At 38.9% G+C, this 20,187-nt stretch overlaps 1 protein-coding gene across 1 annotated transcript in view; it reads left to right on the forward strand.

The window, feature by feature from the left end:
- LOC150079543 (heat shock protein 60A-like) overlaps positions 1 to 20,187 on the forward strand; it is a 141,202-nt gene that overhangs the window by 1,205 nt on the left and 119,810 nt on the right. Inside the window, exon 2 of the mRNA XM_090383571.1 lies at positions 17,156 to 17,326. Within this exon, the coding sequence (XP_090239697.1) occupies positions 17,159 to 17,326 (168 nt within the window). The 5' untranslated portion in view covers positions 17,156 to 17,158. The remainder of the gene's footprint in view (positions 1 to 17,155; positions 17,327 to 20,187) is intronic.

Genomic DNA, 20,187 nt, shown 5'->3' on the forward strand with positions numbered 1-20,187 from the left:
TACTGCATATGGGTAGAAGTAACCCCAGAGAAACGTACCAACTGTGTGGTACTACACTTAAGGTGGTAGAAAATGAAAAAGACCTGGGAGTAATTGTGCAGTCAGATATGAAGTTTTCTGAGCAATGCAGACAGGCTGCCAGGGCAGGTCGTGGGGTTTTGTCAATGATATTTAGGAATTTTGGTAGCAGGGAAAAGGAGGTGATTATCCCTCTGTATAAGGCAATGGTCAGGCCACGCCTTGAGTACTGGTCTGGAGGCCTCATTTTAGGAAGGATGTAGATTTGCCTGAGCATGTACAGAGAAGGGCAACAAGATTGGTGAGAGGACTGAAGGGATCCTCTTACCAAGAGAGGCTTAAGTTCTTCATTGCAGTGGCTGGAGACTAGGCACCTGTGCGGTGATCTGATTGAGGTGTATAAGGCCTTGAATGGGTTGAGCATGCTGAATTCTGATGGGATCCTTCCACTTGTTCAGATTACGAACCTAAGGGGGCATAAATTCAAATTAAGAAAAGACAGATGTAGAATAGATGTGCGGAAATTTGCCTTTAGCCAGCGGGTGGTTAATTGCTGGAACAAACTTCCATCTGTCATTGTGGAAGTTGATATGTTGAATAAATTTAAGGAGGAACTGGACAGGCATTTGGAGGGAATTGTGTGTTTTTTTTTTTTTTTTTGCTGATGCTGCATAAGCTCATACACTTGCTTTCTTACATCACATGTCTATACTACTGACAAGGAGAAAAATGGGTATACTGGGTTATGCCATTAGAAAGAGACTCAGAGAGGACATAAGAAGATTTAACACAAGAAAAGTAGAACAAGCATTAGGGGAAAACAAAGGATTTAAATCAGCAGCCATGAGCAGTAATACAGAAAGACAAATGATACTGAAACTGAAGAATAGCGATGGTGTACTTATAAACAGCAGAGAAGGCATAATTCAAATAGCAGAAGACTACTATAGAGAATTATACGAGGAGCAAGGGAATGATGGATTGCAGTGGGGAAGATGGAAGATAAAGGAACCACTAGGTGGCAGTGATCACAGTGTGCTGAAGGGAAGGGTTTCTGCTTACGTAAAGGCGACTACGATGGTCTGAGACAGTATTTAAATTCTATAGAGTGGGACCAACTGATGATGTTACCAACAGCAAATTCAAAGAATTTGGGAAGCATTCAAAGAATTTATCTTGGAAGCTACTAGGCTTTACATACCAACTAAGAAATATTGTTCAAGGTTTAGGCCTAAATGGATGTAAGATGAACTAATGAGACATATGGCAGAAAAGAAAAATGCATGGGATACATATAAATTAATGGGTGACATGGAAGCCTATGATAGATATAAGTGGTCTGTAACCAAGTCACAAAGGAGATTATGCAGGCAAAGGCAGATTATGAGAAATCCTTGGCAAAGGATGCAAAGAAAAACAGAAAAGAGTTCTTTACTTATGTAAATTCTAAAAAGAAAGGGATGAATCACATTGGTCCGCTGGATATTGATGGTTCCTCCAGACTGTAGGCAGTACACTTTGAGTACTGCCTACAGTCTGGAGGACTTATTTTAGGAAGAATAGAAGCTTGCTTTCTTGCATCATATGCCTCTACTAATGCTAAAAAACTGTGATGCAATAACAAAGGAATCAATGCAAAAGATATTTTGACACCATATACTTTAGATTCCAATAAATAAATTAATTTTCTCTTTATATTCTGTGACAGCCACAGTCAGAGGTGTTCACAAGATATAGAATCTTTATTAAATATACCATAGCCAGTAAACAAATTTGTTTACTTGCTATATGTACGTTGATAGAAAACTGGGTGGTTATAAGTGGATACTGCTCTTGGACTAAATTTATTAGTGGAATTCTTGGGGCTGAATGGTGGGTCCCTTACTGTTCTGTATTTATTAACAGTACCAATGAAAGCATACCAGGCTTACTTTCTTTGTTTACAGATTGGTACAAAGGCTGGCAGGATGGTTAATGAAAGGAATATTACTCCTGTAGCAAGAAAGAAGAATTATGCAGAAGATTTTGAGGAGTGGCAGTTGAGGTTTAACATAAGTGCAAGGTACTACATATTGGAAGCAGTAATCCAAAAATCATATACCAATTAGGTAATACAACTCTCAAGGTGGTGGAGAATGATAGAGATAAGGGTAAATGAAAGACAAGGTCATTATCCCATTGTATAAACCAGTGGTTAGGCATGCATCGGTTACTGCATGCAGAATTTAAAGCCTCATTTTAAGAAGGATGTAGATCTCTTGAACGGGTACAGAGAAGAGCAACCATGATCAAGAACACAAGTTAGGAGGAATATTACATCTGAGGCACAGTATCCAGTTGACTTGAGTGATGAGTGCAACGAGTCAGTTTGGTTTGATAGAAGCACTGGAAACACAATTGATAGTGGGGGGTGTGTTATATGCCTAATGACTGTGATGGGTAATCAGAATGTCTCATGGGGGATTTTAACTTTCCAGATGCTGACTAGGATTTGTGGGTTGGTTACTCACACACTAGCAAGACTTTTGTGAATTTCTTGGATAACTGTTTTCTACACCAGCATGTTAGGGGCAACAAGCAGAAGCAATACTCTTGATCTGGTTATCGACAGTGATTTTTTTGTGCATTAAAAATCTACAGGTAAAAGACCCACTGGGTTGCAGCAATCACAGTGTACTAATTTGGAATTTAATTAAAGACATGACTACTGTTGGGAGTAAAGGGAACAGCTTTTGCTTTCATAAGGTTGACTATAGTGGTACCAACTGATGATGTTGCCAACAGCAAATTCTAAATGGGATGTATCAGGGAAGTAATCAAAGAAGCTACTAGGCTTTTGAAGTTCAATTTGGTTGAATTTGAAAGTGTCTGCAATTCTGCCCAGACACAATAGGAGGGAGTATATGATGAGAGCCTTTTCAATCAATTCGGTTCTGGAGAGATTGTACAAGGCTCAAGGGGTAGAATTTTTCTCAGCCCGGTCTGTGCTTGTTAATAGGAGAGACTGCTTCTGCAGAGATGGAAAGGGTGCAAGAATATTTGCTGATGCTATCGAGGCAGTGTTAGGTGGGTCGGAAAACTGCTAGCTTGGGAGGATACACAGACTGATAGATTAACAGTAGCCGCTGGCAGAGGTGAAAGTGATTCTTGCACTGCTTCTACTGGAATGAGCAGAAGCCTGGAAAACAAGATGCAGGATATTTCAGATACTGCTGGGAGTCATTGTGGTACAAGTAAACACATGGGTTGTGTTAGGGTAGCTAAGAAAAAGAACAGGTGCATGTATACTTGCGTGTACATCAATGCTAGGAGTTAAGTAAATAAATTTGATGAATTTGAGGTATTGCTCAAAGCATCAAAGGCAGATATTGTTGGGATATCAGAGACGTGGTGTCACACAGATATAAGGAATGCAGAACTGGAATTTGGGGAGTACAACGTCTACAGAAATGATAGACAGGATAGGAAGGGAGGAGGGGTTATGCTATTAGTTGAGAAAAACATAAAATCCAAGGAAGTGAAGCCAGTCGAATCAGTTTGGTGTGACTTAAGCACTGGGAGATCAAAATTGAGAGTAGGATTGTGCTATAGGCCTAATGATTCTGATGAGTATAATAAGAAAAACTGTACTGGGAAATAGTGGGCCAGTAAATCAGAGAGTCTTATAATGAGGGATTTTAATTTCCCAGATATTGACTGGAATTTGTGGGTTGGTCACTCACACAATAGCAAGGCTTTTGTGGATTTATTGAATGATTCTTTTCTACATCAGCATGTTCGGGAGGCAATTAGAGGGAGTAATACTCTTGATTTGATTATCAGTAGTGATTCTTCATGCATTAAGAATCTGCAGATAGAGCAACCACTAGGTGGCAGTGATCACAGTGTGCTCAAGTGGGATTTACTCAAAGAGGTAACTACCATCAGGTAAAGGGAAGGGTTATTGCTTTCGTAAAGGCAACTACGATGGTCTGAGACAGTATTTAAATTCTATACAGTGGGACCAACTGATGATGTTACCAACAGCAAATTCAAAATGGAAGCATTCAAAGAACTTATCTTGGAAGCTACTAGGCTTTACATACCAACCAAGAAATATTGTTCAAGGTTTAGGCCTAAATGGATGTCAGATGAACTAATGAGACATATGGCAGAGAAGAAAAATGCTTGGGATACATATAAATTAACACGTGACACAGAAGCCTATGATAGATATAAGTTGATCTGTAACCAAGTTAGAAAGGAGGTTAGGCAGGCGAAGGCAGATTATGAGAAATCTTTGGCAAGGGATGCAAAGAAAAACAGCAAAGAGTTCTTTTCTTATGTAAACTCTAGAAGGAAGGGGATGAATCAGATTGGTCCACTTGATATTGATGGTTCAACTGTTTATGATCCTGCTCAGGTAGCTAAGAAACTAAATGAATACTTTGCATCGACATTCACACATGAGGAGTTATTCAGTGAGGGGAATGCCAGAGGTGTATTCAACTCTGGCAGTAAGCTAGATAATCTTGTAAAAAATGAGAGTAAAAAAACGAGAAATTGTTGAAGATAAACACAAGGAAGGCACCTGGGGAGGATGGGATCTATCAAGTTATATTAAAGGAGGCAGCAAAGTAAGTAAACAGACCTTTAGCCATAATTATGAGAGCTTCCTTGGACTCAGGGGAGGTATCCATAGTCTGGAGATGTGCAAATGTGACCCCAATTCACAAAGGAGGATCAAAGGCTGACACAAGTAATTATAAACCTGTGAGTTTAACTTCTGTTCTAGGAAAATTAATGGAGGCACTAGTTAAAGAAGCACTGCAGGATCAGCTAGACAAGACTTCAATTATAGCTCGGACATAGCATGGTTTTGTTAAGGGGAAGTCTTGCCTGACCAATTTGATTGGATACTAGGATGCAGTCACAAAAGAACTGGATGCAGGAAATAATTTTGATATTATATATTTGGATCTTAGAAAGGCTTCTGATACTGCTGCACAAATTGGAGCAGTGTGGCATTGGAGGCGAATTGCTATGGATAAAGGGGCGGTTGAGGGGGAGAAGAGAGTGGTAATCAATGGACACTGCTCATCGTGGACTAATGTTATTAGTGGAGTCCCTCAGTGTTCAGTGTTGGGTCAATTGTTGTTTTCTGTATTTATAAATGATATTGCTGATGGTATATCAAGCTTAATGTCCAAGTTTGCAGACGATACAAAAGTTGGCAGGGTTGTTAAGGACACTACTGACAGCACGTTGCTGCAACAGGATCTGGAAAGGTTGAGCAGATGGGCTGAGAGGTGGCAAATGAAGTCTAACATTGATAAATGTAAAGTACTACATATGGGAAACAGCAACCCCAGAGCAACGTATCAACTCTGATACTACAATGACAGTGGTAGAGAATGAAAAGGACCTCGGGGTAATTGTGCAGGCAGATATGAAGTTCTCTGAGCAGTGCAGATGGGCTGCAAGAGTAGCTCATGGTGTCTTATCAATGATATACAGGAATTTTTCTAGCAGGGATAAGGAGGTGATTATTGAGTTGTATAAGGCAATGGTCAGGTCACACCTTTAGTACTGTATACAGGTCTGGAGGCCTCATTTCAAGAAGGATGTAGAGCTGTTGGAACGAGTACAGAGAAGGGCAACAAGGTTAGTGAATGGAACAAAGGGTTGCTCTTACAAAGAAAAGATTAAGTTTTGCAAATTACAGTGTCTGGAGAATAGGCACCGGCGAGGTGATCTGATAGAGGTGTATAAAGCCTTGAATGGTTTGAGCATGATCAATGCTGATGGGATTCTGCCTCTTGCTCAGAATAATCACCTGAGATGGCATAAATTCAAATTGAGGAAAGACAGATGTAGGATAGATGTGCAGAAATTTGCCTTTAGCCAGTTGGTAGTTGGTTGGCGGAACAGACTTCCATCTGTTGTTGTGGAAATTGATAGCCTAAATAAATTTAAGGATCAGCTGGACAGGTATTTCGAATGAACGGAGGGGTGAAGTGGAAGTTTTTTTTTTTTTTTTCTGGCTGATGCTGCATAAGCTAGCTTTCTTGCATCGTATGCCTCTACTAATGCTAAAGCTAAAGAAATACTGCTGCATATAAATTATCATTTGATACAAAGCTTACGTTAGATGTCTCCTACTTACGTTATATATCTCCTTAGAAGTCTCCTATAGGGAGGATTATGAGAAGTCTCTGTCAAAGAATGCAAAGAAAAACAGCAGACTTCTATGCTTTTATTAACAGTAGAAGGAAGGGGTTGAATCACGTTTGAGCCACTTGATGTTTGTGGGTTAACTGTTGATGACCCAGCTCAGGTTTTTGACAAATTGAACAGGTATTTTGTATCTACATTTACACATGAGGAATTCTTTAGGGAAGGGGATGATAGATGTTTATCAAACTCTAACAAGGAGCTAAATGACTTTGTAATAACTTAAATAAAAGTAGAGGAGAAATTGAGGAAGGACGTAAAGGCTCCTGTGGTGGATATAGTCTATCCAATTATATTAAGGGAGGCAGCAAAAGAATTAAGTAAAACCTTTAACATTAGTAGAGGCATATGATACAAGAAAGCAAGCTTATGCAGCATCAGCCAAAAAAAAACCCACTGCCATCTCACCCCTCCGTTAATTCGAAATACCTGTCCAGCTGAGCCTTATATTTATTTAAGCTATCAACTTACACAATAAGGGATGGAAGTCTGTTCCAGCCACCTGCTGCCTAAAGGCACATTTCCGCACATCTATCTTACATCTGTCTTTCCTCAATTTGAATTTATGCCCTCTCAGGTGATTATTCTGAGCAGGAGGAAGAATCCCATCAGCATTGTGCATGCTCAGACCATTCAAGGTTTTATACACCTCTATCAGATCACCTCACCAGTGCCTAGTCTCCAGACACTGTAATCAGCAGCTCTACATCCTTCTTGAAGTGAGGCCTCCAGACCTGTATACAGTACTTAAGGTGTGCCCTGACCATTGCCTTATACAAGGGAATAATCACCTTATTCCTGCTAGAAAAATTCCTGTATATCATTGACAAAACACCATGAGCTACTCTTGCAACCTGCCTGCACTGCTCAGAAAACTTCATATCTGCCTGCACAATTACACCCAGGTCCTTTTCATTCTCTACCACTGTCAGTGTAGTACCACAGAGTTGATATGTTACTCTGGCATTACTGTTTCCCATATGTAGTACTTTACATTTGTCAATGTTAAGCTTCATTTGCCACCTCTCAGCCCATCTGCTGAACCTTTCCAGATCCTGTTGCAGCAACGTACTGTCAGTAGTGTCCTTTACAACCCTGCCGCCCTTTGTGTCGTCTGCAAACTTGGACATTAAGCTTGATATACCATCATTAATATCATTTATAAATACAGAAAACAACAATGGACCCAACACTGAACCCTGAGGGACTCCACTAATAAAATTTGTTCACAATCAGCAGTATCCATTGATTACCACTCTGTCATCTTCCCCTCAACCATCCCTTTATCCATAGCAGCAATTTTCCTCCAATGCCACAGTGCTTCAATTTGTGCAGCAGTCTTCCATGTGCAACAGTATCAAAAGCCTTTCTAAGATCCAAATATATAATATCAAAGTTATTCCTTGCATCCAGTTCTTTTGTGACTGCATCATAATATCCAATGAAATTGGTCAAGCAAGACTTTCCCTTAACAAAACCATGCTGTGTCTGAGCTATAACTGAAGTCTTTTCTAGATGATCCTGCAGTGCTTCTTTAACCAGTGCCTCTATTAATTTTCCTGGAACAGAAGTTAAACTCACAGGTCTATAATTACTTGTGTCAGTCTTTATGGTTAAGGGTGTGCTTACTTCCTTTGCTGCCTCCTTTAATATAACTGGATAGATCCCATCCACCCAAGGTGTTTTTTTATGTTTATCCTCAACAATTTCTCCTCCACTTTCCTCTAAGTTTTTACAAAATCATCTAGCTCACTGTCAGTTTACTTCACCTCTGGCATTCCCCTTCCTAAATAACTTCTGATGTGTGAATGCAGATGCAAAATACTCGTTTAGTTTGTTAGCCACCTGAGCAGGATCATGAACAGTTGAACCATCAATATCCAGCGGACCAATGTGATTCATCCCTTTCCTTTTAGAATTTACATAAGTAAAGAACTCTTTTCTGTTTTTCTTTGCATCCTTTGCCAAGGATTTCTCATAATCTGCCTTTGCCTGCCTAACCTCCTTTCTAACTTGGTTACAGATCAACTTATATCTATCATAGGCTTCTGTGTCACGTGTTAATTTATATGTATCCCAAGCATTTTTCTTCTCTGCCATATGTCTCATTAGTTCATCTGACATCCATTTAGGCCTAAACCTTGAACAATATTTCTTAGTTGGTATGTAAAGCCTAGTAGCTTCCAAGATAAATTCTTTGAATGCTTCCCAAATTCTTTGAATTTGCTGTTGGTAACATCATCAGTTGGTCCCACTCTATAGAATTTAAATACTGTCTCAGACCATCGTAGTCGCCTTTACGTAAGCAGAAACCCTTCCCTTCAGCACACTGTGATCACTGCCACCTAGTGGTTCCTTTATCTGCAGATTCTTAATTGGTGAAGAATCACTACTAATAATCAGATCAAGAGTATTACTCATTCTAGATGCCTCCTGAACGTGCTGATGAAGAAACGAATCATCCAGTAAATTCACAAAAGCCTTGCTAGTGTGTAAGCGACCAACCCACAAATTCCAGTTAATATCCCCCACTATGACTCTTCAATTTACTGCCCACTCTGTTTCCCTGTACAGTTTTTTTATTAAACTCATCAGAGTCATTAGGCCTATCATCATCAGCTATTTTTAATCCACTGCAGGATGAAGGCCGCTCCAGCAACTTTCCAGTTCCTTCTGTTTTGAGCACTGGCCATCCATTTACTACCCACAAACTCATGAATTTCAACTATCCATCTCCGCCTTTTGTCTTCCAGGTTTTCTTCTAGCTCCTCTTGGGTACCATTCTGTTATTTTCTTAGTCCATCTGCCATCATGTCTTCGAACTGTGTGTCTTGCCCAAGACCATTTTAGTTCTTTAGTTTTGATAAGAATGTCCTTTACTTGAGTTTGCTGCCTAATCCATGTGTTTCTCTTCTTATCTAACAGTCTGATTCCCAATATAATTCATTCCATTCTTCGCTGTGTAGTTCTCAGCTTCTCTTCCATTCTTTTTGTGAGTGCCCAAGTTTCACTTCCATAACATTGGTTCATTGTTTTACGTTTCAGACAAACTGGGATATTGCTCTTCAGTATTTGACTATATTTCCTGAATGCTATCCATCCAAAATTTATTCTTCTCTTGACTTCCAGCCATTTATCATTATTACAGCTAATAACTTGTCCCAGATAACTATATGACTCCACCTTTTCAATTACTGCTCCTTCAATCATTCTTTCTCTTTCTGTGGCATACTTGTTCATCACTACTTTGCATAACTGATTAAGATTTTCCTCTAATTCTTTGGGATCGTGGCTTATGACCACAATGTCATCTGCAAATCGTAAATGGTTTAGGTACTCTCCGTTCACGCTGACTCCTTTCTGCGACCAGTCTAATCTTCTGAAAGCTTCCGCAAGGGCAGCAGTAAACAGCTTCGGAGATATTGTGTCTCCTTGTCGAACTCCTTTCTCGATTTTAAATTTGCTACTGTCTTTGTCTAGTCTAATAAAGGATGTAGCACTCTCATATATTTTCTTCAAAATCATAATATATGGAGTATCTATGCCTTGTCTTTCCAGTGCCCGAAACATTGCCTTATGATGTATGGAGTCAAATGCCTTTTCATAATCCACAAATGCCAGGCATAATGGTGTTTTATATTCATTTGCTTTCTCCATTAGCTGTGATATCACGTGAAGGTGATTCATAGTTGAGAATCCTGTCCTAAAGCCAGCTTGCTCTTTCGGTTGATTCTCATCAAGTATTCTTTCTAATCTGTTAGTAATGACCCTTGTGAACAACTTGTAGATATGGGATAACAAGCTAATTGGTCTATAATTTCCAATTTCTGATTTATCCCCTTTCTTATGCAGCAGAACTATGATTGCATTATTCCACTGCTTAGGCATCACACCTTTTCTAATGCACTTTGTGAAGAGCCTTGCCAGTTTTTGTGTTATGTCTCTTCCTCCCAATTTTAACAACTCTACAGTAACTTCATCTTCCCCCGGGGCTTTCCGATTCTTCATTTTCTTCAATGCATGTTCTACCTCATCAGGAAGAATATCGGGTATGTTGTTTGTGTTGCTACTTTGCAATCCATCTTCCCCACTGCTGGTATCATTCCCTCGCCCCTTGTATAATTCTCTATAGTAGTCTTCTGCTATGAGGCGCCTCCGTAGCCAGGTGGGAAGGAGCAGCAGTGCATAGCACACGCTTCTTGATTAGACCGGGGTTCGAGCCCGTCACCACCAAATATGGAGGATGCGGAAAGGTCAGGGGAATGACCACCGCATATCCCGGAGCAATATGGCCTTAGTTGCTAATGCTCCTAAAAACCAAAACAACAACAACAGTCTTCTGCTATTTGAATTATGCCTTCTCTGCTGTTTATAAGTACACCGTCACTATTCCTCAGTTTCAGTATCATTTGTCTTTCTGTATTACTGCTCATGGCTGCTGATTTAAATCCTTTGTTTTCCCTTAATGCTTGTTTTCTTGTGTTAAATCTTCTTATGTCCTCTCTGAGTCTCTTTCTAATGGCTTTGCATAACTCAGTATACTCAATGTTCTCCCTGTCAGTGTTTTTCGTGCTCTTCATTTGTCGTCTTCGGTTCATCATGACAAGTGTTTCTTGACTAATTTTTTCTTCTTTGGATTTCTGTTTCCCTATAGGTTTCTTAGGCTTTATCACTTTCAGAAAGTTGTAATATTCCTCGTCGATATCTTGGTCCTGAGCAGTCTGCAGAAGCTCAAACTTGTTAAGTTCCAGTACATACTGCTTTTTCTCCTCCTGTTATTTCAAAGACCTTTGTATTATTTACTCGAGTCAGTTTTTTCCTTTCCTTTCCTACATCTATATCAAGTGTACATCTTACCATTCTGTGATCACTTCCAACATTTACCTTATTCAGGACGGTAACATCATTCACAATATATCTTCTGTTAGTGAGGATGAAGTCGATTTCATTAGTTGTTAATCCATTTGGACTCTTCCATGTCCACTTTCTGTTCACCCTTTTCTTGAAAAAAGTGTTCATTACTGACATTCCTTGAGATTCTGCAAATTCCACAAGTCTTTCACCTCTTTTATTTCTTTCACCAATTCCAAAATTTCCTATAGTTCCTCTTTCTGCGCTGTTTTGCCTTTTTCCAACCTTAGCATTGAAGTCCCCCATAATAATAGTGTAGTGGGTTTTCTACTCATCTAGAAGACTCAATTTCAGTGTACATTTCTTCAACCTCTTCATCATCATGGCTCGATGTTGGTGCATAAATAATTATAATCTTTAGCTTGTACCTCTTCGAAATGTTGAGTATTAGTCTTGACACCCTTGGTGATGTACTTTTCAATTCCAAAATGTTGTTTTTAAAATCTTTATGGACAAGAAACCCAACTCCACCTTCACTCCCTTCACTGTTTCCATTGGTGTACAGCAGATTTCCACTTGATAAACTTATAAGTGATTAATTTCTTCTTCTTGTTTCAGCCAAACCGATGATATTCCAATTCACATTTTCTAATTCCTTTTCCAGCTCTGATATCCTGTCTTCACCGATGAGTGATCGTACGTTATAACAGGCCAAGTTCAATTTCCGTGCATGGCAGCCTGGTAGTATCCAGAGATTCTTAGCACCCTCTGCTTCCACTCTGATCCTCTCGCTGGCGTAAGAGGGAGAGTGAAAGCTGCTGGGGACTGAGGGCCATTTGTATTGTTGTGTTCTCATTGCTGGAGGGTTTGGTCTTTTCCTCTTCACGCTGACCAGGCGTTTTGAAGAGAACCACTCTACACGTTCGTTGCCACCTAAGTGACGTAACAGGGCTTACCATCGAAAAGGTGTGCATGAGTGGATTTTAGGGAGGCAGGCCAACCGGACTTCTCCTAAATCTTCTGTAATAGAGAGATATTGGATCCATCAGTGTTTTAGGCTGAGTGTCTGATAACACACAGGATACCTGTTCCCCTCTAAGTTATTAGCATATCCCTATTCTCATTTTATCCACACACCATGCCAGTATGCATGAATTCTGAATCTGGCAATGCTTTGATCACACTTGTGCTGCTTTTGATAAGAAGCTCGACTGCATCACCCTTTCAATCTCCTGTTGACATCATGTTTCCACGGAAAAATGTTTTTATGAATACCAAGGTAGCAAAAATTCATCATTTGACAGGGTATAATATTCAAATCTGAAACAATTTTTTGTCGGGCAAATTTTCACTACTGTGCAGTGTCAGTTCTATCAGTTTCATTGTGAGAAGCTGCCAGACACCACTATGAAAAAAAGTAAAAGAATTGTATGGTTGTCTTTAGGTGGGGAACTACAGGTGCACAAGGAACTTGAAATATAAGGGATGTTCAGTAAAGAGTGATCATATTTTTTTTTTTTTTTTTTTCATGGCATTCATCTTTAAACATTCTGAAACCTGTGAGCTGTGCTATTTGGAAGCACAGATAAGACTCTTTTAATATTTCATACGCTTCAGCTGTTTTCTCGAGACATTTATTGATCATCCATATTTTGATTGTCCTTTTCAAAGTAGTCCCCATTTAGCGAAATGCACTTACTCCTACATTTCTGCCATTCTTCAAAAATATAGTGGAAACCATTTTTGATGTGGGTTTGGGAATTGCCTCCGATGTCTTTACAACTTCTTCTGACAACTGAAAACATTTTCCTTGCAGTTCCTTTAAACTTTGGAAAATCACAGGGTGCAGGGTGGATGAGGAACACATTTGACATTAATGCTGTCCTAGTGCTCGATAACAGTATGAGGTCTCGCATTGTCGTGATGCAGCATTTACCTGCATGCACTTGTGGTCATTTGCCATGAATGTGATCCCACAGTGTGCCTGCCATACAGTTCTTTTGTAAGCTCCTATAGCAATTATATGATGTGGCACAACATGCTAGTAAATCATTTCTGGAATGTCAAAAAAGATGACCGTTATCTTTCCTGCAGAAGCCACAACTTTTGCTGTTTTCAGTGTTGGCAATGATAGACTTCCAAATAGAGCTTTATTGTCTATTTTCTGGGTCGAAATGGTTAAAGCCTTGTCTCATCTGTCATTATCACTTTGTGCATTACCTCACCATCTTTAGTAACCTTCCATTGCAGCTCTAGACAAATCTCCATGTGAACTTGCTGTTGCTTGGGTGTGAGCAGTCTCCAAATCCAGCTTGCACAAACACGTGTCATTTGCAAATGCTTTCTACTGATGTTCTCAGCATCTCTGCCTTACTTTTATATGCCCGTCTTTCTCTCCCAGTTAGAGAAGCAGTGTTGCAGCTCTGGGACTGCTAATTTTTGTGATTGAATCGCATCCATCTTTAAACATTCTGAACCACCTGTGAGCTGTGCTATTTGGAAGCACAGATTCTCTATAAGACTCTTAATATTTCATACGCTTCAGCTGTGTTTTCTTGAGATGGAAACAAAATATGAGAGCAGCACACTGTTCTTCAGATGTCATGCACATGAATTATCTGTGCAGTTGCTGTAATGGTAACAATATTTTCCATATAGTTCAAGGTAGCCACAGACTTTTGCTGCACTGGCAAAAAAAAAATAAAATAACCAACCAAGTAGATAAGAAATACAAATTATATGCTTCCCTCCTCACACAAGTAAGTACTGTATCCAGTTGACTCTTGAAATTTCTCAAATTGTCAGCCTCAACTACCTGCGAGGGCAACTTGTTCCAGCTATCAATGCCACAATGACTAAAAGAAAATTTCCTACAATCTGATCTAAAGCCATGTAATTTGAATTTATAACCACTAGTTCTGGGATTCTTTATAACTGAGAATTCCACCTTCATTCATTTTACTAATCCCTCTCAGAGCCTTATAAACCTAAATCAGGTCACCTTTGAGGTGCCTGGTTGCCAAGCTCTGTGGTCCACATAATTGGAGTCTTTCCTCATACAATCATCCTTCTGCTGATCTCACCATTCGAGTTTGCCTGTCTTTGGACTCTTTCAAGAAGCTCTGTTTTTTTTTTTTTTTTTTTTTTTTTTTTTTAAGATGAGGTCTCCATACTTGAACACAGTATTCCAAATGTGGTCTTACAAATTGCCGTATACAGTGGGATCATGACTTCCCTACCTCTACAGGATAACGTTTGATAAATTATCGATGAGACACCATGGGTTTTCCTGGCTGCCTGTTTACACTGTTCAGCAAACATTTGCCTGTATTGTAACTCTAAGGTCCCTTTCCTCCTCCACCAAGTTTTTAATTCATCTCCACAAGTATAATTTATTTGTGGGTTGCTATTCCCCAAATGTAAGACTTTGCATTTAGCAGCATTAAAACATAGCTGCCACTTCTCTGACCATTTTTGAAGTCTGTTCAAGTCATCGTGCAGGAGCACTGCTTGGTACTGTTCATTAACAACTCTGCCAATCTCTACATCACTTGAAAACTTTGACATCACACCTTCTATCCCTTCATTGATGTCATTTATGAAAATGATAAACAACAGTGGTTCAAGAACCGATCCTTGGGAGAACCCATTCCTGATGTTAAACAAGTCTGAAGAATATCCGTTAATCACTGCCCTCTGCCTTCTGCACTGCAGCCACCCTGCAATCCATCTTAGAATCTTACCAGTAATCCCAACCTGTTCAAGCTTATGCAGCAACCTCTCATGAGGGACAGAGTTAAATGCTTTGCTAAAATCCAGATAAACTGTCAATTATTCCCTAAATCCAGCTGATGAGTAACTGTCAAATTAGCCTACTAAGTTAGTTAAACACGATTTACCCTTAACAAATCCATGTTGCGTGTCCTTCAGAATGCCATATCCGTCTAAATGTCCCTGAATCGCACTCTTAATCGCTGCCTCTAAGATTTTTTTTTTTTTTATCACTGAAGTCAGATTAACTGGTCTATAGTTACCAACTTCACCCTTAGAATTGCTTTTATGTTTTGGTGATACATTGGCACTTCTCCAATCCAATGGAATCTCCCCCGAGTCCAAAGATGCCCTCATAATTAACCTCAATGGTTTGGTGCACTCTACCTGAAAACTATAGGGTATTTGCCATCAACTCTGGGAGCCTTACTTGCCTTTATGCTCAAAAGTTTTTCTAATAAACAATCATCTAATTACGACATTACTTATTTCATATGGCTCAGCTTTTTCTCAGCATGAAGGATCTTTTGTTAATAAAGACAGATGCAAAGTACCTGTTGTAGGCTTCAGTACTTTTCATCATTCTGTAACTGTCCCATGATATCTTTTTCTGCTCTATTTGACCAGCCAGCTCTGCAGTCATCCATTTCGGCATCCTCCTCCTCCTGCAATATTTTCTTAAAGATATGTATGCGGTCGTTGTTTCTGTGATTTTTGCTTCCATAATTCAAATGTATTTGCCGCCCTTTGGCAATCCACCCAGTTCACAGATGCCATATAGCACCTTAAACTATCCAAGTCCCCTCTCCTGAAGTTAAAACCCTTGCCTTTAACTATGGCAACATCTTTCTTCATCATCAAGTTTCTTTTAAAAAGTTTTTCCCCATCATGAGTTTCCCTCCCCATTTATTCCAATCAATCTGGGGCAGATTAAAGTTGCCCATAATAAGACATTCATACTTGCTTGGCCATTCCATCTACATGTAAGGACTTGTCATATTCTTCACAATAATCTGGTCTGTAGATTACTCCCACTCGTTCCATTGCTTCCAATTAACTCACACCACATAGATTCTATGTCGGCAGGCATAACTTCAGACTCAGTAAAAACTCATTTTGCACTCGGGCTGCTTTTAATAAGAAGCATGACCCCTTTCACCACTCTCTCTTTCCTAAATACATTATACATCACCAATTTCTGGGTGGCACCACGTTTCTATTAGCCCTATTATATCAGCATTAGTTGGCCTAACAAGGAGTTCAAATTCGGCCATTTTATTGACAACACCCATGATACTACTGTAGACACAGTTGAGACTAAGTGATCTTCTATAGTTTACTACTCTGCACTTGAAGTTATTTAGATTTGTATCCCAAGCTATAGCTTCCCTCTCATTTGCAACATTGCTACCCTCAGTACGTCTTTATCAAAATTGGCTGTTGTGGCAACAAACAAGAATTCATAAGGTGAGTGCAAGCATTACTTCGACCCATATCATCAGATAAATGTGGATGTAAATTACCGTTCTCCCCTAACTAGCAGTTTCCCTGAACCCTTATGGTATCCTCAATGGTGCTGGCAGAAATCCTTGCACAACCCTTGTTCAAATAAAATACCATATCTACTATATTGTTACCATTTCTGCATTGTTGTGTGATGTAGTTTAGTTCGGCCTTAAATTCTGCAGTTCAGCTACAAAAAGTAAGCAGAATGGTTCGTGAAAAATTGTTCATTCATTATTGAACAGCCCTCTTATAACAGATTATCGCAAGTCAGCATGGGATATTAACAATCCCTCATAGTAATGCTAGGTGTGAGAAAGAATTTTCAGCCAATTGAAAGAGACACTTCTGATCTCTTTCTTGTGAAACTCAGGAAATGTCATTGAAGCTGTCTTGATAACAGGGCCATTGTTATAAACAAAACTGACTTAACGTTTCTGAAGAGGATAAAGTCTGCAACAGTGGTTTTTTTTTTTTTTTTTTTTGGAACAGTCGTAATCAGCTGATGTTTAACAGATATCAACTTCACAGAGAGAGAAATCCTAAGTAATGTGTGTTTGAAAGTCCCAAGTCTTGATTTTCAAAAAAAATTCCTGCTTTTGCTGAAAATAATTTTCTTTCCTCCTAATCTTCAACTTTTGTAAAGTAAAAAATTATCAGGTATGTCCTTGCACCAGTTACTATGAAATAAATATATATTATTTTATTTTATTTTTTTCTTAATGTATGTTCATTGACAACCGTTTTTAACTTTTAAGATTTTATGAATAACTGATTATAATTTTATTATTCTTTGCAGATCATGTATAGCCTTTCAGCTGCACTGAGATCATCTGCATGTCGGCGTTTATCCCCAGCCCTCTTAAGATACTATGCCAAGGATATCAAATTTGGACCTGATGTGAGAGCTGTGATGTTGCAGGGTGTAGATATTTTGGCTGATGCTGTTGCTGTGACAATGGGGCCTAAGGTATTTTTATTACTTTCTTAGTTTGTTATTTTCTAGTAGATAATTCAGAAGATACTTGGAATATGAATTGAATGTGATATCTGTTCCTCAGACTTTATGCTGAACCCTCGGGCGGATGCTTAGAGCATTTAAAATTCCCCCAGTGATTTTTGAATTTTAATCTTCAGAGAATGTGGCATTAATAAAGCTCACTTTTAGAGGTAGTGTGAAGTGCACTTGGTAGTGCTAAAATGTAATAAAACTTTCTAAATGTTGAATTCAAAAATTCAGAACATTTTTAAAATTAATGCTGTATGAAGTGGGGATCATCATCAGCCATTTGCAATCCACTGCAGGTTGAAGGCCTCTCCAGCAACTTTCCAGTTCCTTCTGTTTTGAGCACTGGCCATCCATTTACTACCCAAAAACTCATGAATTTCATCTATCCATCTCCGCCTTTGTCTTCCAGGTTTTCTTCTAGCTCCTCTTGGGTACCATTCTGTTATTTTCTTAATCCATCTGTCATCATGTCTTCGAGCTATGTGTCCTGCCCAAGACCATTTTAGTTCTTTAGTTTTGATAAGAATGTCCTTTACTTGAGTTTGCTGCCTAATCCATGTGTTTCTCTTCTTATCTAACAGTCTGATTCCCAATATAATTCGTTCCATTCTTTGCTGTGTAGTTCTCAGCTTCTCTTCCATTCTTTTTGTGAGTGCCCAAGTTTCACTTCCATAACATTGGTTCATTGTTTTACGTTTCAGACAAACTGGGATATTGCTCTTCAGTATTTGACTATATTTCCTGAATGCTATCCATCCAAAATTTATTCTTCTCTTGACTTCCAGCCATTTATCATTATTACAGCTAATAACTTGTTCTAGATAAGTATGACTCCACCTTTTCAATTACTGCTCCTTCAATCATTATTTCTCTTTCTGTGGCATACTTGTTCATCATTACTTTGCATAACTGATTAAGATTTTCCTCTAATTGTTTGGGATCGTGGCTTATGACAACAATGTCATCTGCAAATCGTAAATGGTTTAGGTACTCTCAGTTCACATTGACCTCTTTCTGCGATCAGTCTAATCTTCTGAAAGCTTCCTCAAGGGCAGCAATAAACAGCTTTGGAGATATTGTGTCTCCTTGTCGAACTCCTTTCTCAATTAGACTAGACATTAGAATTTGAGAATTTTTCTCAAATTCTAATGTCTAGTCTAATTCATATATTCATATATTCCTGCATATTATGATTTCTTCAAAATCATAATATGCAGGGTATCTATGCCTTGTCTTTCCAGTGCCCGAAACATTGCCTTATGCTGTATGGAGTCAAATGCCTTTTCGTAATCCACAAATGCCAGGCATAATGGTGTTTTATATTCATTTGCTTTCTCCATTAGCTGTGATATTACGTGAAGGTGATCCATAGTTGAGAATCCTGTCCTAAAGCCAGCTTGCTCTTTCGGTTGATTCTCATCAAGTATTCTTTCTAATCTCTTAGTAATGACCCTTGTGAACAACTTGTAGATGTGGGATAACAAGCTAATTGGTCTATAATTTCCAATTTCTGATTTATCTCTTTGTTATGCAGCAAAACTATGATTGCATTATTCCACTACTTAGGTGTCACACCTTTTCTAATGCACGTTGTGAAGAGCCTTGCCAGTTTTTGTGTTATGTCTCTTCCTCCCAATTTTAACAACTCTACAGTAACTTCATCTTCCCCCGGGGCTTTCTGATTCTTCATTTTCTTCAATGCATGTTCTGCCTCATCAGGAAGAATGTCGGGTATGTCGTATGTGTTGCTACTTTGTAATCCATCTTCCCACTGCTGACATCATTCCCTCGCTCCTTGTTTAATTCTCCATAGTAGTCTTCTGCTATTTGAATTATGCCTTCTCTGCTGTTTATAAGTACACCATCGCTATTCTTCAGTTTCAGTATCATTTGTCTTTCTGTATTACTGCTCATGGCTGCTGTTTTAAATCCTTTGTTTTCCCTTAATGTTTGTTCTACTTTTCTTGTGTTAAATCTTCTTATGTCCTCTCTGAGTCTCTTTCTAATGGCTTTGCATAACTCAGTATACTCAATTTTCTCCCTGTCAGTATTTTTCTTGCTCTTCATTTGTCATCTTCGGTTCATCATGACAAATGTTTCTTGACTAATTTTTTCTTCTTTGGATTTCTTTTCCCTTTTGGTTTCTTGGGCTTTATCACTTTCAGAAAGTTGTATTCCTCGTCGATATCTTGGTCCTGAGCAGTCTGCAGAAGCTCAAACTTGTTCTTAAGTTCCAGTACATACTGCCTTTTCTCCTCCTCTGTTATCTCAATGACCTTTGTATTATTTACTCAAGTCAGTTTTTTCCTTTCCTTTCCTACATCAAGTGTACATCTTACCATTCTGTGATCAATTCCAACATTTACCTTATTCAGGACAGTAACATCATTCACAATATATCTTCTGTTAGTGGGGATGAAGTCGATTTTCATTAGTTGTTAATCCATTTGGACTCTTCCATGTCCACTTTCTGTTCACCCTTTCTTGAAAAAAGTGTTCATTACCGACAGTCCTTGAGATTCTGCAAATTCCACAAGTCTTTCACCTCTTTTATTTCTTTCACCAATTCCAAAATTTCCTATAGTTCCTCTTTCTGCACTGTTTTGCCTTTTTCCAACCTTAGCATTTGAAGTCCCCCATAATAATAGTGTAGTGGGTTTTCTGCTCATCTAGAAGACTCTCAATTTCGGTGTACATTTCTTCAACCTCTTCATCATCATGGCTCAATGTTGCTGCATAAATCATTATAATCTTTAGCTTGTACCTCTTAGGAATCTTGAGTATTAGTCTTGACACCCTTGGTGATGTACTTTTCAATTCCA

The sequence above is a fragment of the Mastigoproctus giganteus genome, chromosome 10, assembly GCF_048544385.1.
Source record: "Mastigoproctus giganteus isolate SK-2022 chromosome 10, ASM4854438v1, whole genome shotgun sequence".
NCBI classification, from domain to species: Eukaryota; Metazoa; Arthropoda; class Arachnida; order Uropygi; family Thelyphonidae; genus Mastigoproctus; species Mastigoproctus giganteus.